Source organism: Balaenoptera borealis (assembly GCF_965194805.1).
Source record: "Balaenoptera borealis genome assembly, chromosome: 20".
Taxonomy (NCBI): Eukaryota; Metazoa; Chordata; class Mammalia; order Artiodactyla; family Balaenopteridae; genus Balaenoptera; species Balaenoptera borealis.
In genome coordinates, this window is record NC_138879.1 from 11642968 (window position 1) to 11669959 (window position 26992).

The 26992-nt window shown below is 57.6% G+C and overlaps 1 protein-coding gene across 6 annotated transcripts in view; it reads left to right on the plus strand.

The window, feature by feature from the left end:
- The window catches only part of RPTOR (regulatory associated protein of MTOR complex 1), a 451485-nt gene extending 426163 nt beyond the window's left edge, over positions 1–25322 (plus strand). For 3 of the 6 annotated variants that reach the window (XM_082372793.1, XM_082372795.1, XM_082372794.1), the window contains 11 exons: positions 2686–2791; positions 5841–5955; positions 7233–7357; positions 8425–8529; positions 12141–12188; positions 18688–18794; positions 19613–19740; positions 21476–21562; positions 22429–22545; positions 22819–22948; positions 23627–25322. In XM_082372793.1, coding sequence (XP_082228919.1) covers positions 2686–2791; positions 5841–5955; positions 7233–7357; positions 8425–8529; positions 12141–12188; positions 18688–18794; positions 19613–19740; positions 21476–21562; positions 22429–22545; positions 22819–22948; positions 23627–23695 — 1137 coding nt within the window. In that variant the 3' untranslated portion in view covers positions 23696–25322. The remainder of the gene's footprint in view (positions 1–2685; positions 2792–5840; positions 5956–7232; positions 7358–8424; positions 8530–12140; positions 12189–18687; positions 18795–19612; positions 19741–21475; positions 21563–22428; positions 22546–22818; positions 22949–23626) is intronic. The other 3 variants (XM_082372791.1, XM_082372792.1, XM_082372796.1) reach the window with 1 other exon arrangement.
- Positions 25323–26992: the final 1670 nt, after the last annotated feature.

Below are 26992 nucleotides of genomic sequence, written 5' to 3' on the forward strand. Positions count from 1 at the left end.
TGCTCTACGTGGAAATGCCCGCCCTCAGGCTTCTGCAGGCCCTCTGGTCTTCCTTTGTTCCCAAGCCCAGCCTGCCCCAGTGACAGGCGAGGAGCGAGGGGGACACCCTCACCAGCCGTCAGCCGCCGGCTCCTCGGGAGGCTTCAGGAGGCTTCAGCACCGTAATTGGTTTCTGTTTGAGGAGAAGCCAGGAGGTGTTAGGAATCCGAGGAGTGTCGTGATCCTAATCATGTAACACTATTTCCCACACCCACGTCCCTCCAGCTCTGCTTAGAGGAAAGCGCAGCACAGTCTGGGTCTGGGCTTTTGTTTAGTCAGAAGCTTTTGTTCAGCCGGCAGAGCCATGGGGGGAGGGGAGGAGCACATGAGCGGATGATTAAGAAAGGCTGAGTGGGAAATCGTCTGGCTGGTCCCTCCGTCCATCCTTGTGCATCCCAGCCGGCCAACGCCGGCTGCTTCTCATGGCCTCTTCTGCTCTCTTGTCCTCTCCTCGTCTCTCTCCACACTCGCCTCCCACACTGTCCCACTGCTCTCCGCCCCTGCTTGTCCTAGTGCTTCATGGCGATTACCCCCAAGACGATGCATGCACTGGTTCCTGGGCTGCGGTTTAGTTCAGTTCAGTTCTGCAAGTCCTTCTCTGAGCTCAGCAGAGCCTGTAGGCCCGTGGGACCGCTCCCGGGAGCACCACGCTCTGCTGCTTAGGACTCAGCCCAGGGCAGTGATGCCCGGCCGTGCCGTGGAGGTCAGTCTGTCTGTGGCCCCAAGGCACGTGTGGCCGCACTCCCATGTGCAGCTGCCTCCCGTCCCCCTTCCTTCCTCCCGCCTGCCCCCACCATGGGGAGTACAGTCCAGAACTTCATGCCTGCCTGTCCCACTCCCTTCCTGCTTGTCTAGACCCTTCCTCTAATTTATTCCGCAGAAACGAGAGATTCATTCAGGTGCAGTCTCAGTCTTTTCATGTGGGGTTTTCTTATTATTGTTCTACGTTATTGGTTATTTGTTATTTATTTTCAAATAATCTCTGGATTGTCATGAAACAAAACCAACTGGTAAAAACCCACCATCTATCCCAAGTACCTTTGTGGGGTTATGTCTACAGCACTAACTGTGCTCTGGAGGCTCTGGGTGACTTTTCTTCGGTTGTCTCCATGTCAGGATATCTTTGCTGTTTTACTGGGTGTAGTTTTGTGATTTTTAAGAGAAAAAAAGACAGGAGTGTAGCAGTGAAATGCTGGAACACAGAGGCCTCGACACCTGTACACAGGGACGAGGTGAGGTTTGGGGTTGTTCATTAGTGATCAGAGATAACACAGAGCATTCTAGGAGAAGACACGAAAGTGCTCCATGACCATTTCATGTAATAACTGCCTAAAACGTGAGCTGAACTCCTCTCCGTGTAGACATTACCTCATTTCTCAGCCACACTTACACACAGGCACGTGCACGTGACCACGTTCACCATCCTTCATCCTGATGCTTTCTCCAGGATGAACATGGGCTCCTTCTGCCTGTGTGGTGTTACCTGGCTGAGTACAAGGCTGGTAAACTCAGCCAAGAGGAAGTAGGGTTTTTCCTAGTTTATTTGATTCCTTTTGTATTTGGGATTTTACAACTCTGAGTTTTCAAGCAGGGAACCAGAGTTAGCCAGATTGACTATGTGATTAAGGAGATACATCTTTTTTACATGACAAGTGATTGTTATGAATAAAGTTGACTTAAATCCTAACTTATTATTTGCTAAGTGTGGCCCTCTCCTAGGCACACCCATCCGTAGCCTACATGCACCCACGCCATGCACACACGCCAGCCATGAAGCAAGAAGGGCCCTTATCCAGGAAAGGGGACTGTTCCAGCATCCATATACTTCACGTGCAGATAAACTCCATCTCTTGAAAGCTGATTAGGGAGGGCAGAAGTTCTCTGGCATAGGGTCGAAGCTCCTTCCTCAGTCTCCACCTATGCGGAATCTGATGCCAGCTTCACCCTCTGCTGCATTAGGTGGAGTGGGGCGGGCAGCAGCTCCCAGAGAAGATCCCACCCTCAGGCCCGGCCTGCCTCTCACAGCTGTCACAGGGTAGCCATGCCCTGGCTGCTGTCCTCTGTCACTTCTCATGAGCTCGTTCATCTTCTAACCAGATGCCTCAGTTCCCTTTGGCATCAAAGAATAAAAGCAAAAGTCTCTGAGCACAGCCCATCTTTTTCTGATTTTGCATTTAAGGGTAAGAAGGAGCAAATTTAGTGTCTGGCACAGCAGGGCCCTTTGTGTCCCCTCCTGCAGAAAACACCCAGCCCTTATCCCTGAACCTCTCCTCAAAATCTGTCTGCTTTGAAAGCAGCCCCCCTGCTGCCCTGTCAGAGTGCGACGGCTTCTGGCTTCCACGGTTGGGCCGTCGGGGGGGCAGGGGTTTCCTAAGTCTCCACTCCGCACCCCCACGCCGGCCAGCCCTCCCCCCACCCGGTCCCAGGTCTCAGAGCCTCTAAGCCCAGCGGCCAGCAGTGAGTGGCACTCCCAGCATAGAGAGGGAAACTGCTTCAGGGATTCAGTGACCAACCTCTGACTGTAATGCTCTGCTCTGGACTGCGGTAGGGCACTGGGCACTGGGCTGACCAGAGAACCCAGGTTCTTTAGCACCAGTGGAGGAGGAATCGTCTTATCTGGAAATAACTGTTTTTTTATTGTTGAAGATCCCGGAAGAGCATGACCTGGAGAGTCAGATCCGCAAGGAGCGGGAGTGGCGGTTTCTGCGAAACACCCGCGTCAGGAAGCAGGCGCAGCAGCTCATCCAGAAGGGTAAGCACTGTCCCCAGGGGCCACCGCGGTCGTTGAGCAGGCGCCCACCCGCCCTTGTGCAGGGGAGGAGTGAGGCTGGCGGAGATGCTCGAGGGAGGGAGGAGTGCCAAGGTGGGGGCACCACCCACCTGCCTGACAAGGCCTGGTCCCGGGAGACTCTGTGCCTTTGCCCTCAGGGAGACTTGGAAGCTCTCTGGGATCATCGTCCAGGGAAGCTCTGGTCTTAACTGGCAGCTTCTGGACAATTGTGTCTTCTGCCTTTTGTCGTTTCCAGAGAGGAAGGAGCAAGCCCTCCTCAGGCCCTGGGGTCCACAGTGGGGTGGGCCTGTGTCCTCCCCATGGGGACAGAAGACAAACACCAGGCCCTGGTTGTGTTTACCTGGACCCCACCAGGCCCCCAAATAATTGCTCTCTATCACCCAAAACTGTGTATCAGTCACATTTCGACCAAACCTTTTACTAAATTTGCCAACAGATGCCCAAACCGCCCACTTTGCATGCCTCCCAGCCCCACCCCACCCCCACCCCCGGTGAAGTGGCAGTGAGCAGCGTGGACACGCGGGCTGCCACAGGGAGGGCTGCTGGGCCGCGGGTCCTCCTCATCTTGGCTGCAGCAGCCCCCCAGGCACTGAAGCAGGGTGGGAGGGGGCAGCTGAGGGCCTCCACCCTGTGATCAGGACAGGGACAGAGTACTGGGCCCCTCACCACCCCCCAGGGACGAGCCTCTCTCCTCTCCCTCTCCCAGCAGTACAGCCCCCGCTGACCCGGGAACCAACCCAGTCCCACAGCTGTGAGTGCACAGGGCGTGGGCTGGTCTTTTGGCTCTGCCTGAGCCCTCATCGCTGGGCCAGCTTTGGGCGGTGGACGAACGCTGTCGGGTACCGCACGGAGTGGATAAGCAGGCTCTTAACGCTTCTGTTGAATTATTGTCGTGACCTTGCCTCGCTGTCCTGTCAAATTCTCTTGATTATTACGGGTTACTTTTTAAAGTTGAGGGTGAGAACCCATGAGACCGTCCCTGCCTGCAGGCAGCCTGGAGTCAGGGTCTCGTCCCTGGCCCGCCTGCCCAGGCCCGGCGCACTCCTTGGCCCACTGAGCACTTCCAGAAGCAGTGCTGTTTCGGAAGCACTTCTGCGTGCGTTCACAGTGCTCTCCGTGAGATGCTCGGGTCACGTTTCATTAATGTGCGGTCACTTCTGCTAAAACCAATCTTGGTTGTAACTCGCCTCTGTGAAAGCACTGTCGCAGCTGGATGTAAAGCCTCCGGGGATGTGGAATTCAGAGTCTGCAGCTTTCTCCAGGAGAGAGCGAGCCGCCCAGCTTGATAGAAGCTCTCCGAATTATGGGGTCAAGGGCCTATTTTCTTGGAAGTTGGTGGTTCTTTAGAACCCCAGGCCTATGGACGGGGACAGCAGAACAAATTGGTTTCCCTGTACCCATGGACGCAAGCTGGGAGCCAGTCTGCTGCACACAGTCGGACATCTGAAGGTGGTGAAGGCCACACTCTGGGCTGGTGTTGCTGGTCAGCATTGAGCAGGGAGTGAAATTAGAGCCAGCCACTCGAGAAACAACCAGGTTTTCCAGACAAAAAGGAAAAACAGTATCTCTGTAAATTAGGGTCAGGGGTTCTCTTTTCCAGTCTTTGTGGAAAAAAAGAGGTCTGCTTGTCAGACACACACCGAGGGGAACTGCTGAGCCGCTGGAAACCTTAGCAAGTGAGCTTGCCGACGGGAGCATCACTGCCGGTGGACGTGGGCAGGGAGGACAGGGCTGCTAGAGAGGCCACAGCCTCCTCCGCTACCTGCCGCGCTCAGAGCCTGGACTCCTCATGAAACTGTGGTTTTATCTGAGGCCAGTGGTGTGCTGGGAAGGCTGTGAACAGTAGAAGGATGGGAATCATGCCTGCGGGCCAAGCAAAGTCACCAGACAAGTCAGCGAGGCCCCGGGAGACGAGCTGGGAAAGTTAATGCTGCCTTTTCTATCCGTGACCCCTCCGGCCACCCCCAGTGACACCGTGACTTCACCATCATACATGGATCTCTGCATGTGTGCAGAACACCTGCAGTGACTCAGGACCTGGGTGTCCCCTCATCTTTCCTGGGTCAAATCACGCCCCTGTCCTGGGGAACCCATGGCTGAGGGGGAAGGCACCTCTGGGCAACAGTTAAACCCTCCGGGACCTGTTTGCCTGTTAGTTTAACCCCGTCTTGATTGTTGAGCGGTTTTCTGTGTTAGTTGTTTTAGCAAAGGGAGGCGGAAAAGGACTGAAATCGTGGGTGACAGCAGCTCTCCCGGCCGGCGCCAGGTTCACAAAGCATGAGCAGCGCCTCTGTGTCACCCAAGACTTGCGTCCAGCCACTGAGGAGGGGGTGACTCCGGGGCCTGAGTGTCACGAGGGCTGCTCACCCTCCACGACGTGCAGGGAAGAGGGGCCACCACGCCTGGCTCCTCTGCGTGAGCCTGTGTCATTCTCCAGAAATGTGTGTGAACCTGTCTGATGCTCTTAGCATTTTTATCCTCTTTTCGTTGTTCTTCTAACGCTCCTTCAGGGCCACAAGGGTTTTTTCCCAAGTGGCTGTACTGGGGCCTCGTGAACAAATCCCCGTTCACATCCTCTGTGGGACTCGATCATCTGTCTTTCAGTCATTTCAAGGTTCCTACCTTTCCAGACTGGAGCCCCCTCCCCAGGGCTTTGGCTGGATTGCAGACAGCGATGGCCAGACCGAGGCTTCAGCCTTGGGTCTCAGTTACGAATCGCAGCTTACTGAGCTTTATTCCAAAATCTTTGGCGCTCTTTTCCTAAAACCTTAACCAGTGTGCACTGATCTGAGTATTGCTGACGGGTTGTCGCAATTATATATCGAATGCTAGCCGTGTCCAAGCAGAGGCAGGGCCCTGCTGTTGGGAGCCCACCCCTGCGCTGTAACCCCTGCTTTCCTCTGGGCCCCTCCAGGTCCCCAAACATTAGGGACTCGTGTTAGCCTTGGTAAAATACATCATTGACATTTACTGCAAATTGAGACCCATAGTCGTGTGTTGCCCTTGGCAGGTATCACAAGGCTGGATGACCAGATATTTCTGAACAGGAACCCTGGTGTCCCCTCCGTGGTCAAGTTCCACCCCTTTACGCCGTGTGTGGCCGTCGCTGACAAAGACAGCATCTGGTACGTGGGGCACTTGCGGGGCTGGCCTTTCAGCTGGAGAACAGGTAGCCCTGGGGGGTGTGGGCAGGATTCCCGCCTGCACCCTCCTGGTGTGGAAGCTCCTCAGCCCGGGCCTTTGGGCTGTTTCGGTGGGGGCAGAGGGGGGGTGGCTGGAAAACTTGCCGAGAGACTTCCCTCCTCCTGGTGTTGCCCGTGCCCTCCCAGGGTTGCAATTGGCCACGTTACCACGGGTGTTCCAGAGGCCTGAGCACGGTTATGTGTGGGCCGGCACGGGAGCTTCTGGTACTAAGATGGGGCCATTCCTGTGCAGTGAGCAGAGACCGGTGCACAGGGGCTCATCAGGATCCCACAGTGACAGGACATGTGAGGGACCCGCTCGTGTGCAAGGGCAGCAAGTGTGTGAAGGGAAAGTGTCAGTAACAAGACACCATGTTAATTCATAGTGATCATTGCCCTTATGTCACTGAGAAAGTGCCCACTTGATGGGAGAGAACCGTGGAGGCGATTCTTTTTATAGCTGATAAAATGGATAGAATTCTTACCTGTTTCTTATTCCTCTCCTTTTTTATACATAACGTAAAATTTACTGTCTTCTCCGTTTTTAAGTGTGCAGTCCAGTGGCATTAAGCACATTCACCTTGTTGTGCAGCCATCACCACTGTCCATCTCCAGGATTTTTTCATCACCCTAAACTGAAACTCTGTCCCCATGAAACACTGACTCCCCCTCCCCGCTTCCCAGGCCCAGCACCCCACACTCTACTGTCTGTCTCTATGAATTTGTCTATTCCAGGAACCTCATATAAGTGGAATCATCTAGTATTTGTCCTTTTTTGACTGGATTATTTCACTTAACAAATCAGGTGTCAGAACTTCCTTCCCTTTTAAGACAGCATCATAGTCCATGTGTAGGGACCACATTTTGTTTCATCCTTCATCCATTGATGAGCACTTGGGTTGCTTTCACCCTTTGGCTGTTGTGAGTGACACTGATATAACCTGGGTGCACGGTATATACCCAGAGGTGGAATCCTGGCCAAACGGTAGTTCTGTGTTTAGTTATATTGAAGAACCACTCCTGTTTCGCATGGCAGCTACACCATTTTACGTTCCCACCAGCAGGGCACAGGGTTCCAGTTTCTCCACATCCCTGACAACATTTGTCCCTTTCTGTGTTTTTGCTGGTGGCCGACCTGGTGGGTGTAAGGTGGTATTTCCTTGTGGCTTTTGTTTGTATTTCCCTGATCACTAGCCTTATTCCTCTCTTATTCCCTGAAGTTTTTGGGACTGGGAGAAAGGGGAGAAGCTGGATTATTTCCACAACGGAAACCCTCGGTACACGAGGGTCACGGCCATGGAGTATCTGAATGGCCAGGACTGCTCACTCCTGCTCACAGCCACAGGTGAGTGGGGTTTGCGTGGTGGGGACCTAAACCCCAGTGCAGAGGTGGCGGGGGACAGATGCAAGACCCCAGCACGAATTGGCACAAAGCTTCCTGTGACCTCGATTGTTTCTTCTGGCAAAGGGGACTAACCACTCCCAAGTGGAGGCCTCCGTCATTAAAGGCACACCCATGGGGAGAGGTCCTGCTGGCAGCCCTCCCCAGGAAAATAAAGTCCAGCCCCAGCCCAAAGCCAGCCCCCTGGCAGACATCAGGCTGAGGGGGGGAGGACGAAAACCCAGAGTGGTGTGGGCAGCCAGTAGGGTCAGTGCGGGGCTTGAGGACAGATCACACTGAGCCTCTCTGAGCGCCAAAGAGGAGGCAGAGAGGGTGATTCCCCGGGCGCAGACACAGCAGAGGAACCAAGGTCCCTTCAGGAGTCGAGTCCCAGTGGAGATGCAGCACGAGGCTTGAGTTCTCCAGCAGGGAGGCTTCGCTTCTCAGCAGAGATCAGGCAAGTGTTTCCCAGTGTGTCCCCAGGTGACCTCATCCTCCCTCTGCAGCTTGAGGCAAGGTCATCCTCGTGTGAAGGGCTAGTGAGGCCGGAGAGCAGGGTCCTGGGGGCAAGCAACACCAGGAGGAAGGACGGAAGGACAGACGGACAGGCAGCCAGGTGGTGGACCCACACACTCAGGCCCACCTGGCTGCCCATCTGCCGGAGAACACTGGGGCCTCTGCCCCGTTCCGAGCCTGGAGGGGCAGGAGGAGCAACCCGCCCGTTTCCTGGGTCGTGTGAGGGGAGGTGGGGAGAGAGAGGCCCTGAGCACCGTCCCCTTGAGACTGGCTCTTCTTGGCAGGTGATCCCCTCGGGGGGGATCGGGAATGCTGAGGCGGAGGCACAGCCCTGAAGCCCAAGGTCAGGCCAGAACAGGCCTCACTCTGCCTCTGATCGGCTCCTCACCAGACGAGAGAACCATCTGTCCCTCGGGCTGGGCGGCCTTTGTCCTCCTGTGCCTCCGGGGAGGGCCCTCCTCCCCTTCCCAGAGCAGCCAGGCCTGCGTTTGAATATCCTCTCTTGTCTCCCCAAGATGACGGTGCCATCAGAGTCTGGAAGAACTTTGCTGATTTGGAAAAGAACCCAGAAATGGTGACGGCCTGGCAGGGGCTCTCCGACATGCTGCCCACCACCCGAGGTGGGTGCTCCCCGGGGTCCTGCAGGCGCTCAGTCCACTCAGACTCCCCAGGTGACGACCCAGCCAGCCTCCTCCTTGGGAGACTCTGCTCGCGGGTGGAAGTCCTGCCGAGCTCTGACCAGCCCACAGCCCCCGTCCTTGGCTGGAAGCTCGTGTTGCTTGTGAGAGCATGGCCACGGCAGGGCCTGGGGCTGCATTCTGTGCCCCTTGTGCCCGAGTGAATCCCCTCTCGGTGATGAGCACACGGCAGGCGCCCCGGTTGTGTCTGGTCCGACGGGGGAGGCCAGTGCGCTGCCTGCCTGCCTGCCCTGGGCTGACAGAGGCGCGGCTGCAGCACCCGCCGGCCGCCGCTGTGTGTGCTGCCTGTCGGTGTGCACGGCTGCCCCACGCCCAGGGTGAGAGACAGCAGCGCCGCCTGCCGGTCTCTGGGTCCGGTCCCACGGAGGTCTGCACCTCTCAGCCCTGCGCTCGCTGTGCACACAGCATTAATGCGGCCGTAGGTCTGGATTTCCAGAGACACTCTCAGCCGGAGCCACCCTCCAATGTGGTCGCAAAGCCGCTGCCAGATGGAGGCCGGAGCGGCTTGCTGTCGGCCCCTCTGCTGGCCTGGGGTCTCTGCGTGTCCTCGCGTGGCCAATCAGGTGCCTACGTGGCTGCTCCTCTCCCCTCCGTCAGAGCACCTGTCCTAGGGAGACGCCGACCCTCGGGGGCACGGCCGGCTCCACGGCAGACACTTCCTTATGTGTTAATTTTTTAAATAGCCATGTTTTTAAATTTTCTTCAGGAACAAAATGGTCATGCATACCCACCTCCACAAGACCCAACACAGCCGTTTTCTTGTTGCTCAGGCCCCTCTGGGCCCGGTCCTGGGCTAACACGGATGACAGCTGCCGTCACAGGTCCCTCTGTCTCTCTCTTGCTTTTTCCAACATCGGAGCAAAAGCCTGATCCCTGCCCTGCAGCGCCCCCGCCTCCCACCCTCTCAGCCCCCAGCCCCGCCTCAGGCCCCCCTCAGTGCTGCGGCTGCGGCGGAGCAGGTGGCTGACGGCCTCCCCGTGGCTCTCAGGGGCTCACGCTCACAGGTTTGTTTCGCTGCGGGACACGCTGGACGAGTTGAATCGTGGTTTTCAGTCCTTAGCTTTCTGCTGCCGTCCCAGCAGCTGACACGCCCCAGGCTCCAGCCGTTCCGCAGACGCCTGTGCGGGGAAGCAGGGTCAGCCTCCCGGCCGGGCCAGAGGATGAGAAAGTGGGGAGCCCACTGGCAGCCCAGTGGATACACTGTTGTCTAGTTTATTCCTCTTGCAGCAGCCTGCCTACCTACCGCCCCTAAATACCTGCCACCCCCAAGTGATGTGTCTGTGGTTTTTTACCCGCAATGCCACTTGCCTTTGCTCTAGTGAAGGTGAGAGCAAGGGTGGACAGCATGCAGTTCGGGGGCGGGGAGGGGGGAGAGTCTAGCTGGGAGGAAAGGAGGCTGAGGTGACAGCAGTACCGTCTCAGCGCTCCCCTGCACCTGTCTCCCCCAGACGTCACCTGTGTGTGGAGAACTGCTCCTGGCCCAGGTGTGCGCTGCAGCCCTAACTTGAGAGTGGTTCCACCTCTGTAGACATGTTTCCTACAGACTCCTTCCTGCTGGACCCTCTCCCTTTCCTGGGTTTCAGAAATCCCCCCAGGAGAGGCATTGTTGCTGAGGGGCCAGGAAGCTGGTGGGGGTCTTACCTCCAAGTCTTTATCAGCAGGTGGCGTGAGGGGGGCTTTGGGCAGGCACGCAGCACTCCTCGGCTGCTAAGCCAGAGTTCGTTTGGTCTGTCCCCTGCCTTTTGACCAGGCAGCAGTGGGCTTAGCAAAAAGGAAGACATTATTTCCTTGTTCTTTCAGGGGGATGGAAGGTGGAAGGGGTGGTGTGCCTGGGAGGCTGGCTGCTCTAAAGGATCAAGACAGGAAGGGCTTGTGTGCTGCAGGGCCCAGAAGGGGCGCGCTGAGAACCGGGGAGCCTCTCCGGGCCCCGCATCCTTCAGTCTCCACAGCTTCCCTCTGCAGCACGGGGATCGCAGCCCCAGCAGGGCTGGAGAGACCCCCGATTGTAATTTCTATTTCAGGAGCTCAAGCTCAGTAACCGAGGGGCAGGTCTGGTGGAATTCTGGCCCCTGTGCCAGCTTCTCGTTGCCTTCTGCCCATCAGCACCTTGTTTCTTTTTCTTCACCCGCCTTGGCCTCTGACTTGACAGTTACAGAGCTGTGGGCTGGGACCCTGCGGGGAGAGCTAGCAGCTTCCACAGCAGTTGCTTGTCAGCGTCTTGGGGGGACCCCCACAGCTTCAGAGTTCTGGCTGTGGTCCCCCGGGACCTTGTCAGGCAGAAGCAGCAGCCCCCGCTCCCTGCCCCAGATTACCGCCCCCGCCCCCCAGGCACGTGAAGCTCCCTGTGCTCCGCAGTGAGGTCCTCCGCCTGGTCTCGGGTCCCAGGCAGCCACGAGCTGTGGCGGGGGGAAGAGGCACTCCTGGGGGGGCTGCGGTCATCAGCTCCTCCCCACGCCTGTGACGGGGGATCCTGCACAGCTGTGCACCCCATGAGGCCTGGCCCACCATGTCCTTCAGCTACAGAGGGCGTAGGGGGTCTCATCTGTGAATGCTGGTGTGTAGGGCACGTGGGAGGGAGGACTTGGCACTCCCTGAACAGTTAGAAAAGTCTGCCTGTGAAGTTCTCCTGCGCGCTCTCCAGCTCAGAATCTGCTCGCCAAGTCACTGTCGTGGCAGCTTGTTAGCAAAGATTTGATTCCGTGGTTTGTGACTAAAGAGACTGTTTCTTGCAGGAGCCATACCCCTGCTTTTCGGAAGTCATGTGAAATGTGCAGGGTCTCCGCATCATCTTAGCATGCCCCTGGCTCCCGTGTGTACATGTGCACACAGGCATGGACATGCATGCATGCATGTGCACACATGAACACGCTCCTGTGCATGCATGTGCAGTTAGCCTGGGGACACTCCCCTCATGGGGTACCCCGCGGTCAGGAGAACTGAAGTCAGTCTGGGTTCACGGCCACCCCCGGAACTGAGCGAGCCATGTTCTGAAATAGAACCGGTGGTGGGACCGCCCATCCTTGGGCCACGGCGCCCACAGACACCCGGATGGAAGCACACTTCCCACCCCCCCGAGGCCTCCTCACTGACCGCTGGGCCCCATGAATGAAGAGCTGTCCTCACTCTAAGGACCTAAACAGAAGTGTCTGCCCTCCTCCAGGCATGGCCAGTGGGTCAGCTCCTGCTGGTTGGGTTGCACTAACCGTGTGCGCGTCCGGCCACTAACCTCCACTCACTGGAAGTGCCCACGCCATGTCGGGTCATGTTTCCCCCAAGCCATAGCGCTTCCAATTTCCTGTCTAGAAAGAGAGTCTTTTTAGCCAAAAACCCTGATAATTGGGTTTTCACGTTCATAGATGCGTTTGGCCCTTTTTTTCCACTGCAGCCGTGGCCTGGGCCACCGTCTGCCCCTCCCTCCTGTTTCCTTCTTGGGTGCTGCCCTGACTGTTTGTGGCTTGTTTGATTTTGGCTGATTTGGCTCTGGCTGGCCTGCTTTCCCTTGCATCAAGCCCATAATCCCTGTTTCCTCACAGGTCTGGCCCGAAAGGTCTCAATCTTTCTTGACCGCAGTAAGCAGGGAGGTGAGTGCCTTCTCCCTTATCTGTGAGTGCCAGGGGTGGGAGCCGGCTCCTCTGCTTTGCCTGAGGACGCTCGCTAGCCCGCTGTGCTCTTCAGGCAGCAGAGGATCAGGGCTGTGGTTTTTCTTATTCGTTCCATCCGCACAGTCTCCTCCAATACAAAAAATCGTCGCCAGCTGAGCACTCAGATCTCATGGGATGAATGAGGTTGGCTGTGTGAGTCTCTGGGAAGAAATCTTAACGAAAGCCGTAGACAGGACTCTCCCTGGGAGCCGAGGCCTCATGGTCGCACCTCCCGGCCTCCTTGGTGGCCTCACTCACTCTTGGGCTGGCTCAAGGACAATTCAGTTCTCTGCTCCAGGCCACCTTCACAACAGCCTGGGAATGGAAAACAATCCAGATCCAAGCCTGCTGGAGTGAGGATGGCACAGCTCTGCAGGCTCACAGGGAGGATATCTCACGATTCCATTAGGACAGAAAAGTCGTTCCAGATTGAGATTTGTGTTCCCACCAAATTTTTCAAAAAAGAATCTTTTTCAGAATTTAATGCAAAGTCTCTTAAAGCATCTGTTTCCATCTGAAAATCCATATATAAGTTTGATAGTTACTAAAACACCTATATGCAACTGACTGTGGATACACATGGTAACACTGGGTTAGCAAACCCACATGCCTGCTCAAAACGAGTCCTTTTCTCGCCTAAGCTCACTAGTCAGGTAAATTGTAAAGAGGTGGAGACTTATGAATCCAGGCAGCAGATAGAATTCTTGACCTTTAATTTGCAGCATCTGAGTTTAAAGTGTGACCAGCCTTCTGGTGAACTTTCTGTCCTGGTCTGTCTTTAGTCACTCCCTAAACAAGGGTTCCCTGCAGGAAGGCATATGTGGCTACGGGTCTGACAGGGTCCCTCGTGCCATCAGAACTGGAGGGGGTGGAGAAGCAGGTCCCGGGAGGCTGAGAACAAGATGTCCCTACAGATGTACAAACTCACAGTTTCGTATTTTACAAAGGACTCTTTTAGTAAAAAGTTCAAAAGGAAGGAAAAATAGAAAAGAGAAAACCCGAGACTGACTCAATCTTCACTCCTTTGCTTCCCGCCAGCAGTGATGGCGGTGGTGGTAACGGGAAGGATTTCTCTCAGAAAGAGCCTCCTTGGGTTATCAGAGGAATGACAGGGTCACTTGCCCTGAAATCCTGAAAAGGAGCCAGGGGACACCTTTCACGGTCAGGACCTGGGGCGGCCAGAGGAGGGCAGTCCCATCCCCTGGTTGTCAGCTGCCCAGGGGGCAGCAGCTGCCCCGGAGGGCAGGGAACAGATCGTCCAGCACCGGTGTGTGTGTGAACTGGACGTAAACCTTGGGCCTTGGGTCAGCTGTTAGTATTCGTTGCCTGGAGCAGCTGGGCAGCAAGCAGGGCGCCGACCGCAGAGCACAGGGGTGGCTGGCGGGGGGAGTCACAGCTGCCCTCCCCTCCCAGCCTCACTCCTCCTCCAGGGTCACAGGCACATCTGGAGTCTAAAGTTAGCGGGACCTGGTGATCAGGAAGCCCTCTCAGTGCAGGAGGCAGGACGCGGGGCCGGGTGGCAGCCCCCGTGGGCCCACGCAGGATGGGGCACTGGCCGCGGGGAACGACGGCTCCCTCCTCTCCCAGGAGGTGTGTGCCTGACCCTGTCTCCTCTGACCCTAAGCAGCTGCCAAGTGTTCTGGTCCATCTCCCAGGTGAGAAATGGAAGTTTAGGTGAAATCATTTGCTCCCGAGGAACCCAGTTTTCTGTTGCCAGCCCTGTCCTGTGTCTCTGAACCTGCCAGGTGTCCAGGAGGTGTTCTTGGGCCCTGAGGGAGGCCTGATCCCGTGGGGAGGCACTGCGTCTGCATCCCTGGGGAGGGAATGGAGGTCGCCATCCCACAGGTCTGAGGTTCTCACACATGCCTGGTTGGGCAGGGGCTGGCCCCTCCTCCTCGGAGTTCCAGAACCACAGCTCCTAAGGGCGTTTCAGGTTGGGGCTGATGGGTCCTTAGGGATCAGGTCCACATGACATGTCCTCAGAGGTCAGATCCCCATGTTGGGTTCTCAGAGGTCCATTCCAGACGACAGGGTCCTTAGAGGTCAGTCTGGACTGGCCTCTGAGCCTGGAGGGCTGATCATGGACATCACAGGGACCCAAGCCTCTGAAACAACGTGTTTCTTTTTTTCACTGTCTGCTGGGCCTAGGGTTCTGTCTGGTCCCTGACTTACACCTTCCAGCTTCCTAGTCTACAGCCATCCCTGTGCTGTACGTCCATATTTTAATGAAGAAATTCCCTCTTTGGCCAGCTTTTGGATGGGAACATGTGAGCAGGGCTCATATCCAGGATAAAGTCAGACGGGAATCTCTGCATCCTGGCGGGGGCTGCCCACCACCCCTGGCCCCGGGCAGTGAGATGGATGTCACACTAGATGGACCGTGATCTCAGGCACTCAGGGTGCTGGAGTTCGCCCAGTGGGGGAGAGGCTGCAGCACGCGCCAAGCCTCCATCAGTCGAGCACTCTCTGTGTCGAGGCGGCAGCGTGGACAGGAAGGAGGGGCCCTCCTGGGGGGAGCCCAGAGCAGCCTGCCTGCTCCCGAAGAAAAAAAAGCCCAAGGAGGCCCAGGGGAGGGAAGAGGGGCACAGGCTCTGCCCACAGCTGTCACTTTTCTGGGGATGGGGAAGGAGGAGACACTGCTGAGGCCGTGCTCCCCAGGAACGAAGTGATTGGAATCTTCACTCTGGTTCAAAGTCACAATGTTCCTGTCTTATGAGTTTTACTTAAATCATAGCCATCAATTTTGTTCCTTGTGCTCAATACGTCAAGGAAGAGTGTCACCTTTTTTATCACCTTTTACCAACTTGTGATGAATCAGATCATCTCTCCTCCGCTGTGTCTGGAGGTCGAGACACAGGCTTGGTTGGGAAAGGTCTTGAGTGAGAAGGCCAGTGGTTGCGTTCCGTTCTAGGCAGGAGGACGGGCCAGGACCCCAGACCTACAGGAGAATGAGGTGGGGGTCGGCAGGCGCAGGAGGTGGGTCAGGGTGCAAGCAGACTGTTGTTTTTATCCCAGCAGTTTTCACATTGATCTGAGACTCTTCCACGGATAGGAGCTCACTATCTTAGGTGACACAGCTTCCGCAAACAGTCTGGTACAGCTAAGGAAGCAGCCTCGCCCAGATTTGTCTGCTCACACAGGGCGCCTGCCTCCCCGACATGTACAGGACTTGGGAAGACCTTAGGAAACACGTTTCTTGTCTTTGCTGGCTTCACCGTGCTTTACAACTGGTTTAAACCAGAATTTGGTCCGCATCAGAGAATCTAGATTTAAAACAGGACTCAGAGCTCACGTGATCCACGTCCCCAGATCCTCTGACGGCCACATGGGCACACCTTCCAGAGCCTCCAGTGCAGATGGAGACGCTGGAGCCCTGTGTGGGAGCTGTCTCTCCCCAAATTCACGTGGTGGAGTCCTCAGCCCCAGCGCTCAGAGGGCGACTGTATTTGAGAGAAGGATTCAGTTGAAATGAGGTCACTGGGATGGGCCCTAATGCAGGGCGGGCCCCCACTGGCTCTGAATCCACCATGAAGGAGACTCAGCTAGAAGGAAGCCACCACCACTTCATTTGGAGGCCAGGTCGGGCTTCTTACCCCATTGGGAGCGGCCGCGGCCTCCTCTCTGCTTCCTGCGTGGGCGTGGGGCTGAGACCCCCCTCCCAGTCCTTCTGTGGTCCCCCCAGACCCTCCCCAGCTTGTTCCCGTGACCCCAGAGCATCCCAGATGCCACCTAGCCACATGCTCTCATCGGAGGACCACTCCTTAATTACACGGCTCCTGAAAGCCCCACGGGGCTGACACAGAGCTCCAAGTGCACTGTTAAGGACGCCCAAGAACCAGGCCACCCCATCAGTGGTCCATGGATACAGGGGTCTGTGAGCCTCTGCAGTGACCTGGCGCCCCAAGTCAGGTCGTAGGTGGGCGCGTCCTCTGTGATTCATTCACGTCATGCACACCGGGCACATGGTGAGGGGAAGCAGGTGGCGTGGTTCCAGGCTCTGCTTGTGGGCTGACTGGTCACAGTGTGACTGGGCTGTCCCGGACAGAAGTGGGGGCCACGTGCCCTGCCCTCTCCCCTGCCAGTCCTGATCGTGGTGACGGGTGAGAGGCCTCGTCTGCAGCCTTGTCACCAGTAGATGCCTTTCTGGCACGTTAGGGTGTTTTCTTCTGCCTGGGGTCAGGGGCGTTGCAGTGGGGAGACTGCATTCTAAAAGGTGAAACAAAGGCTCGTCCATTTGTTGTGTGGAGCTGACATTCTCCAGGGTAGACACGGCAGCCGCCAGCAAAACAGGGAGGACGGGAGGGGGTGTGCCAGGTGACACATCTGGAACAGGTAGAAGACGGAACAGGGTGAGTCATAGGCTCACATGGTTGAGAAGGTGACTGAGCACGATTTGGAGGGACTATGTGGACGTCAGGAGAGGGGCGTTCCAGGCACAGGGCCCACTGTCAGTTAAGAGGACCAGCCTGGTCACTTTTGGAGCTCGAACCTTGCAGGGGCCAGGGCAGAATGGGAGGCCATTGTGGGTCTCTGGAGTGAGGGTTGAGGGGCTCAGATCCAAGCAGGAACCTGAAGTGACACATACAGATGAGAGTCTGGAGTTTGGGAGAGAGATTGGGCACTTGGAGGGAACTCCATAGCCTGAAAGGGGCATGTCAGAAAAGAACAAGTGAAGATCACATCGTCCAACTCAGGAAGTCAGGAGAAAAGTGGGCACCCACAGAGAGAAGGGGAAACCACAGAGGCAAACACAGGAGCTGCTGCCACAAAAAGCAGAGACAGATGTATAAAAAAGCATGATGACTTCACTTCCGATTTCAGTATGACCAAAAGAAGACATAAATAAAGTTATAATGTCAGTGACAGAATAGGAGAGGATATTTGCAATATATGAGTTAAACCATCAGTGTCAGAATGTATATTAAAACATACAGGCTGCACACACCAACATCGACCAGGATTTGGGGAGATCACACCTTGTGTCCATTTCTGCTGAGACTGCAGACCAGCATCCACTCTGGGAGTGAAACGGCCTCGCCTGGGGAGGTGGGACGCACAGACGGACGTGTCCCCTTCCCGGTGCTGCCACTTCCTTGTGCAAGGGCGTGTGGAAACGTCAGTGTGGCGTGGTTTACAGGCAGGGAATCGTGGAAGTGACGGGCTCGTTCTCCAAAGGCGTGTTACCCAGAAGTTCAGTACGAATTAACCAGATCTGCATCCGTCAGGTTGGATAAACCCTCAAAACGTAACCTTACTGGAAAAACGCAAATTGCTGGAAAATATACCCCCATTTGAAATTGGCGACGTTTTTGAAATGTGGGAGATGTGGTTCATGGTTTTGGACACGTGCTCCTGCAGGGGAGTGCAAGGAGGCCAGCCTGGGAGGGTGCCCAAGGCCTGTGGGTGATTTGTCTGGGGACAGGACAGGCAAGTGAGGCTTTCTTTTTTTTTTTTTTTTTTAAAGCACTTTTTTTTTTTTTTATAGCTACTTTATTTATTTATTTTATTTTATTTTTGTTTGTGTTGGGTCTTCGGTTCATGCGAGGGCTTTCTCTAGTTGAGGCAAGTGGGGGCCACTCTTCATCGCGGTGCGGGGACCGCTCTTCATCGCGGTGCGCGGGCCTTTCACTATCGCGGCCCCTCCCGTCGCGGGGCACAGGCTCCAGACGCGCAGGCTCAGTAGTTGTGGCTCACGGGCCCAGCTGCTCCGTGGCATGTGGGATCTTCCCAGACCAGGGCTCGAACCCGTGTCCCCTGCATTAGCAGGCGGATTCTCAACCACTGCGCCACCAGGGAAGCCCAAGTGAGGCTTTCACTGTCTTAAATTTCACTTCAAGAACAAAAAAAAGAGCAAGAATGATAAGATATTAGCAGCTGTTAGATCTGGGTGGTGGGTACAGGGGTTTCTGTTGTGTTTTTTTTTTTGTATGTTTGAAATATTATAATTAAACATCTTAAATCTTATTTTATAGTCCCTCCTGTGAGGTCAGTGTTGCCCTTAGGGATGCTGAAGGCATTTGCCCCCCGCCCAGTCCAGTGTGGGGAAGGGCAGTCCTCGATTCATTCACCACGGACCATCTGTGGTCAGCCCCCTGCCTCTGTGAGGGGCAGCTGCAAAGCTGTTCACCCCCAGGGGACTGTGGGACCCAGGGGACTCACATCTCTGTGCCTCTGACACCCATTCTAAAGTCTCCAGACCTGCCAATCATGCCCAGGTATCCTGGAAGGTGGGCATCTTGGACAAACGGTCCTAAGATCCTGCTGTCTCTCTGGCAGATGCCTGGGTACAGCAGAGATATAGAGAAGGCTCTGAATTGTCACCCCGGCCTCAAGCTTGCGTGGGGTTGGGGACCCAGCCTATGGGTTGGCACCGACTGCTTGAGCGATTGCCCAGAACAGGCTCCCTGGGTGACACCGGTGCCCGTCTGTGTCTCTCCAGGAGCTGGGATGGTGGTGGACTGGGAGCAGGAGACCGGCCTCCTCATGAGCTCGGGAGACGTGCGGATCGTCCGGATCTGGGACACGGATCGTGAGATGAAGGTGCAGGTAAGCACACCGTCCCTCACGGGGCCTCCCTGGGGGCGAGGCGGGCCAGTGGGTGCAGACCCTGCCGTCCTCCCCAGCTCCGATTGCCCTCGAGGTCGAGGGCTGAGAATGAGGGTCCTCGAGCCACCACCCCCGCAAGTACTCTGAGCGGGCGGTGTCTGCAGGGGGCGGGGCAGAGGAAGCGGGGCCAAGTCACGCTGCCTCCCACCTTTTAAAGGGGTACGATGATTCGGTTTCCATCCGTGTTGGATTTCTTCCTTGTGTGTGCCTGAGAGCAGCAAAATCTCTTCTGATTGGAAAAGCACTTGTCCCCGTCTTGGGGCCCATTTTCTGTCTCCTGCTCTTTCCTGCCGCGCGTTCATCACGCCTCCTTGCCTTCTCCAGCATTTACAGCTGCCACGGGGAGAGGCGAGGAGATGGTTTACGGGCGGCAGGATTCCTCCTAGACCCTTCCCTGAACTAATTAGGAGTTTTAAGAGGGAGCCGACGAGGATTCCTCCTGCCGATATATGCTTCGTCTTCCTCCTTAGGAGAGAGGGAGACATTGGGAAGTTTAATGGGCGCAGAGGTGTTTGCGGCCCTGCCCTCCTGGCTGTGGGCCTCGGGTACCCGGGCTGTCACTCAAGCAGATGGAGCCTGACTCCCTCTGGGGCCCGGCTCCTCAGGCCTTGACAGCATCCCCGGTGGAGAGAAAGGCAGCAGCTCCACGCCAGGGTGACGAACGCACCCACGGTGGCTGTAAAAGGGATCCAGCAGCTAGTGGGGGCGGGGGGGGTTCCTGACGCCAGGGTGCCTCACGGGGTCTGTGTCGGCCCTAGGACATCCCCACCGGTGCCGACAGCTGCGTGACGAGCCTGTCCTGCGACTCCCACCGCTCCCTCATCGTGGCCGGGCTCGGCGATGGCTCCATCCGCGTCTACGACAGGAGGATGGCGCTCAGCGAATGGTAATTGGGCCACGCCTTCCCCTCCCTCTGCCAGGCGGAGCCAGCCCCCGGAGCCAGCTGGGCACTCCCCCCAGAGCCACACCCCCCAGCGTGTGGAGGAGCACGGCTTCCCACCAGCCGTGGATGGGCACACAGGTTTGGGGGTAGGGGGGTCCCAGCGAGGCGCTGCCCTCCTGGGCTCCATTCCCACCTGAACATAGAGAAGGCTACCGCCTCCCGGGTTGAACTCAAGAATAGCCAAGAAGGTGGCGTCAGGGACACACATGGGCGCTGTGCAGTGCTGGGCCACATGCGTTGCCATGGCTCTTCTGGGCACCGCCCCTCAGCCCTGGGCTGAGGCCCAGGTGGGGCCCAGCACCGGGCCCTGTGTGAGCCGGTGAGCATGGAGGTCCAGACGCCAGTCACACACGGATGGTAAATGACAGAGCACCGCTGGAACCCAGGCCCAGCCATCGCGGGCTCCCGGGTGATGTTTACTGAACACCCACCTTGTCCCTGAAAACAGGCCTGGCCTTTGAATGGGAAGCAGCAGGTGGGCCCATGTGCAGCCACAGGAGCTAAAGGAGCCCTCGTGGGAGGGGAATGGGAGGGGATGAGGGGACAGGACTGAGCTGGGCCTGAGAGCAGGCGAGCACCATCAGTGACACCAGCCGGAAGAGAGTGCAGCTGTGCGGGCGCAGGGCCGGGAGCAGTCGGGGGAGTCAGTGCAGGACCCAGGCAGGCAGCAGAGGCGCCAGCCAGACTGTAGCGGGAATTTGGGCCTGAGGCTTGGATGGCGAGTGGGCCCAGGCAGCCCCTGGCTTGCATGTTCCCTGCGGGTCTCTATGGGAGGGTGCCCACTGAAAACCCACACTACCCACCAAAAGCAGCCATCGTGGAGGTGGGGGAGCAGGGTTTCTTTTTGGGGTGATGAAAATGTTCTAAAATTAGATGTGTGATGGTCGCGTAGCTGTAAGAATGTGCGAAAGTCACTGAATATGTGCTTTTAAAGGGAGAGTCTTACGGTATGTGAATCAAATCTCAGTCAAACTGTTATTTTAAGAAGCCTCTCTAGGCAGGCAGTTAACTGGCAAACCGACCCAAGAAGACCTGAGGGTCACAGAACAGCCGTGAGGGAGGGGCTGGGGTCTCCACAGCCCCCTCTTTGGTCCAAGGTCTGAGGACAGAGACGTGGGGTCTCCTGTGCATCCCCAGGGACCGAGACTTATGTGTGCTGGGTGTGACCTGTGTCCTGGATGCCTTCCCAGATGTCACACTCTGCCCCCACCTCTCCAGCACGTGCATCCCCAGTCCCGTACTCCCTGTCAAGGACCCTCACCAGGCCTCCAGGAAAGCCCCTGTGTCCCTCCATTTCGACAGCCTTAGAGTCTGGGGTTCTCGGTCTTGACCCTCAAACCCACAGGGAGATGCCAGTGTGAAGTCCTGGTAGGGGGGCTGGCGGTGCCCAGGCCCCGGGAGGGCATGACAGCCACCCTGCCTCCGGAGGTCCCAGCGTGGCCCAAGGTGTTCGGGAGGCCCCCAGGGAGGGGCGTGCCTGGGGGGTTCAGTTACTCACAGTGAACACAAGAGGGTAAGGGCAGACGTCGCAGCACCAGCGGACCCCGGACGCTTTAAATAAATGCTCTGTTCTCTCTGCTCAAAACGAAGTCCACCCTGCCTCCCGTCCTGATGCCTTGGAGCATCAGGGACACCCACAGTTGTCACCAGGCCCTGACCCCACCTTCCTCCCCTCCAGCCGCGTCATGACGTACCGGGAGCACACGGCCTGGGTGGTGAAGGCCTACCTCCAGAAGCACCCTGAGGGCCACATCATGAGCGTCAGGTAATGAGCATGGAATATTCATGAGACATTTTGCTGTAAAAACATTATTTTCCCTCTATCTAAAATATGTCCTTGGTATTTAAACAGCTGGGAAATGATGGCATTTCAGGGTAGTAATTAACTTCTGCTCTGGGACTGGCCAGAAAGGTCAGAGCCGGCACAAGGGCGGGGACAGCAGGTCCTCCCACTGGAGAGCTTTGCCTGTGGGTGACTTGCAGCGGCAGGGGACGGGGTGGCAAGGCGGCGGGGCAAAGCGTCCCCGCAACAGCGGCATCTGCCTGGCGTGTGCCCGGTATCACTGTGCGGATCCGTTGTCTGCCCATAAATCCATTCCTGCTGCCCGGTAGATCCTGTGCTGAGAGCAGCGGATATTTATTTGCCCGTTAAAGGGACAGCAAATGTAATTTACTGTCACAAAGCCACCATTTCTTCAAAGAGATGGCGCTTCCCTTGTTCGTAACGTGAAAACAGAACATAGCTCTCAAAACGCTGTCCGCCAGGCGCAGGGCGGGGAAGAGGCAGCCTACCGTCCTCACCTCCCGCCCGTCGCCGCATCCCCAGCTGCATAAAATCTAATCTCCAGCCGGAAATGAACAAATAACTCACAGCCTCCCCCGTGTCTTTGCTTCGTGCCTCGGCGGCTGGGCCCTTTCTGGCTCTGGGGAGGGGTCCAAGGGGCTCGGCGGCAGGCCTGGCTGCCAGAGTCGGTGGGGTGGGCCCATGTGCCATCCAGGGGCCTCCCTGGACACTCTGAGGGTCCAAGGGGCCATGGCCTTCAGCTGCATGTGTGGACGGCCCCCGACTGCACATGGCCCGTCCTGGGGCCGGTAGGCCCGCCCAGCGTCACCACAACACCCTCTCGGCAGCGTCAACGGGGACGTGCGCTTCTTCGATCCTCGGATGCCGGAGTCCGTGAACGTCCTGCAGATCATTAAGGGGCTGACGGCCCTTGACATCCACCCCCAGGCAAACCTGATCGCATGGTAGGTGCCGGCCCTCTTCTCTCTCCCTGCCCTGCCTGACCAACTCCCGGGGCCCTGTGTAAACAGCAGGCACTACTGCCCGCCCCCACACCTATGGAGGAGAGCTGGGTGGAGGGACTGAGTGTGCGGCCCCTTTGCTGCTCCTCACCTGCCTGGCCTCCCGGCCCTTGAGGCCCAAGTCCTCTCATGGGGGTGACCAGAGAGGAGCCCCATCTCCTTGTGGACACGCCCGCCTCCCCACACTGACTGCCAGGCCTTCCTTCTCGTGTGCAGTGGCTCCATGAACCAGTTCACCGCCATCTACAATGGCAGCGGAGAGCTGATCAACCACATCAAGTACTACGACGGCTTCATGGGCCAGCGGGTCGGCGCCATCAGCTGCCTGGCTTTCCACCCACACTGGGTCTGTGTCCCCGCGGGGGCTGGGGGCGGGTGGGAGGCGAGGGGGGCGGGCGGGAGGCGAGCAGCAGCAGGCGGGGTGCTGCAGCCAGGCCCCTCCCTACACCACAGTCTGCCGCCCCAGGGTCTCCAGGGGCCGTAGCCCCCAGACTGCACTCACTGTAGAAGCAGCACCAAATTCCCTGTCAATCAGGGCAGATGTGAAGTAGCCCCGCCCTTTCTGACCCCTTCGGCCCCTACACAGACCCCAGTCCTGAAGAAACCTCCCCGTGAAAAGCCCACTGGGGTAGGAGCAGCCCAGACCCCTGTGACCGGCTGACAGCGCCGTCCTTCGTTACAGTCGGCCGTGTGGTTGGGGGCTGCTGTGTTTTAAATTAGGATTCTGCCAACCTGCCTTCGTGCAGCGTGAGGCTCCCCGGGAGCCTGGCGTGTGGCTCTCTGCCTAAACGCACGACATCAGGTTCCCAGAGCTGTCCCTGGGAGGCCATCCTGAAAAGAAAAATGTGGGAGGCATGGGGAGTGTGCGGATACCCTGTGACAGGGCGGAGATGGTGCATCTCTGCAGAAGCCGCAGCCGATGGGCCCTCGTTCCCGCGCCTGCCTCGTGGGCGGAGTTGGGGTGACGAGGCCCGGCCTGCACCCCCCTGGACGCTCACTGCCTGCTCTCTCCTCCCTCCTGCAGCCTCACCTGGCCGTGGGCAGCAACGACTACTACATCTCCGTGTACTCGGTGGAGAAGCGCGTCAGATAGCGGCCCCTCCCCACAGGCCGCCATGTACATAGTGGACCCACCGCACTGCCCTGAGCACCTGCCTGACCTGGCTGCTGAGGGCTCGAGAGAGCCCGCACTGTCTGTCTGTCTGTCTTCGCTGTCACGCCCAGGAGCCCGGAGAAGGGGACTCTGCTGGAGTCCTCGGTGTGATGGTTGCTGCTCTGATGAAACACAGCTCCGGGCCTGAGGACACAGTAGCTGTACATCCCAGTCCCCTCCCGCCCTGTTTTCTTCTGAGGTTTTTAAGGGGGAAACACACTTGTTTCGTTTTCCGAGTGATGCAAGCATTAGTCCACAAAGGCTCCAGACGGAAGCCAGCCTCCCGGGGCTGCTCGCCGCGCCCCCCACCCCCCCAACCCAGGGTGTGCTCCTGGGGATGGTCTGAGCGCACTGGATGAGGCGGAGGCTTGAGACGGAGTGAAGGACAGATGGAGGCGGCCTGCCACCCACTGGTCCTCACCCCAGGCCCATCCGGCCAAACGGCGGAGGCCAAGCGTGCCCCTCCCCACACGGCCGCCCTCCCCGCAGGCAGGACTTCCGTCTGAGTGTCAGCCATTCTTGCTGCAGGTCTGTCAGCAGGAGGGGCCCTGGTTTGGAAGGAGAGACAGGTCCCTTGGGCCACAGAGCTTGTTTCTCTCAAGTGCTGCTCTTCCCCAGCAGGTGTGGGAACCGTGGCCTCCCCACCTGCACCCCACACGCATCACACGAGCACACATGGAGGGGCCACCGAGCCCCAAGAGTATCGGGGTGAACGGTGCCGCCCCAGCCCTCTGTCCCCACACAAAGGGGTGCAGCTCACGCTTGCGAGGGACACGGCAGAGCTGCCGGGAGGGCAGCAGCTTCACATGTGTCCATGCACACGCGTCTGCGACGGGGCGCTGAGCAGCCACACCTGGAGCACAAGACACAGCCACAATGATGATATTTTGAAAAGCATTTTTTCCATTTTCCTTGGGAATCAGGATTATTCAGAAATAGAGTGAGCTGGCTTAGCTACTTCTGCCAATAAGAGGCCAATAATAGTGAGAATGTGAGGAAGAGCCACGCTGTGGACGTGGGTGGGCTGGACGGGGCGCAGGGCTGGGCAAGGGGAGCAGCCCTTCTGCAGCCCATAGGCCATGCCTGCTCCCCCGAGAAAGTTCCGGGACGGCGTCCACCATGTTCTGGGCAAGCAAGCAGCGTGGGGTGGGGAAGACCGCAGAAAGCTCAGCTCCCCCGCACACAGCCGGTCACCTCCAGCCGGCGCTCCAGACGGCGACTTGGGAACCTTCCAGAAGCTGAGCTCCACCCACAGATGCAGAGTTGACTACCCACAGCCAATTCACGGAGCGGTTCCACTCCAGATTTTGAGCTCATATGCGGTTCTGTTTGTTTTGAGACAAAACCATCCCCTGGCCAAGCGCAGAGGCCCCGTGGAGGGGCTGTCTTCACAGGTCTGATGCGAAAATTCAATCATGAAGTTACAGAGGCTCGAGAGAGCATGACCTAAGGGTTCATTTATCTCTATTTATTTTACCAAAATGAGAATTGAAAGACTTTGATGAAACATGGAATTGTAATGCGAGAGTAAGAGCGATAAACTGTTAATAAAAGATAAATACGCAGAGGGTTGGCTGGAGGCTCTGTCTTTTAAGGCAAGTCCTCTGTGCCCTCGGGGACTCCAGGCACCAAGCAGGTGGTTCTCGACCCTCGTTCCCCTTAGGCACAGCCCCAGCCCTGTGGCTTGGACAGTTGGTCCAAGAAAAGGCACTAAATGTGGGGTCACCCCACTCTACCTGCGAGCCCAGGCTCCCAGAGGGACTTCTGCTGCCGCTTCTTGTGTCTCTTTTATTTACCACCTGCAGTTAGAGGCCAGGAGGCTGCATCCGCTCTATTCTGGGCATCTGCCTTCCCACGCCCATCCCATGGCTTGGGGACCACAACTCCACCCTCAGCCAGCATCCCCTCTGACCCCAGCCTAAAAGGTCCTCTGCTGTCAGCACATGACTCCTCAGGCCCACCTGGTGGTCCAGGGTCGTCTCCCCTTTGGGGGCTGGAACCTCATCTCCTGCAGGGCCCCCCTGCTCCAAATGGCTCCTGATTCTAGATGGAACCCTGTGGCTCTGCAGGCCCTGCCATCCCTGGACACTTCTGAGGTTGGGTGGGGATGTTCCCACAGATGCGGTCAACAGGCCTGTGGGGTCCCGGCCCCTCAAGCGCACCTCACATCTCAGGGGTCCCACTGAGATGTGGGTCCCACTGGAGGCGGTTTGGGCACCGTCTCTTGCTGCCCCCGTGACAGGAAATGGGGCCCAGGCGTTAAGTAACTCGCCCAAAGCCACACCCATTGGGTGGTGGCAGAAACCGGCGTCCCAGCCAGGCATCCTGACCTCAAGGCCCGGAGAAAGACCTTCGCTCGGCAGAGGGGGTGTGGTGGGCGGGGAGGCAGGTGGCACCGGGTACCAGCCATGCACAGTGGCGCCGAAGGGGCGACCAGAAGTGAATGGGGTTCACTGGGCTAGACAGGGCCGACCTGACCAAGGACGAGGGGCGGGCCCCAGGGGAGGCCAGGCAGGCTGTGACAAGGGACTCAGTTGCAGGGGGCACAGGGGGGAGAATGGGGCCAGGACTTGGGAAGGAGGCGGGCCACCCGGCCCCTGGCCCCAGACCAATGAAGCCCCCATGTCAGCCCCCATGACTGCTGCAGCAAATCACTCCAAATGTGTTAGCCAGGACAGACTTACCCTCCCAATCCTGGAGAGCCCCACGCTGGACCTAAAACCAGGAGTCAGCAAGGTTCCTTCCGGAGCTTCCAGGGGAGAATCCCTCTTCCCCCTTTTCCAGCTTCTAGAATCCACCCTCATCCCTTGGCTTGTGGCCCCTTCCTCCTCCTTCAAAGCTGGCAGTGCTGGTGAAGTCTTTCTCATAGGGCATCACTCTGACTCGGACTCTGCCCCCCTCCCTCTTTCAAGGACCCTGTGATGACGTGGCCCCACAGGATAATCCAGGACAATCTCCCCACACTAGAGTCACCGATTGGCAACCTCAATCCCCTTTGCCACATGACCTAACAAGGTCCCAGCTCCCAGGATTAGGATGTGGGCCCCTTTGGGAGACTTTATTCTGCTGACCACTCGCTCTGTCTACAAGTCCCCCACGAAGCAGAGCCCCCAAAGGCGGGGGGGCGGGGGCTGGCCAAGAGGAGGTGGGTGGACGCTGAGATGGGAAGGAAGACGTCCGTCCCTGTTCTCAGTGCCAGGAGAGGACTGGGGAAGGGCATCAGGCCATGGCCCTGCT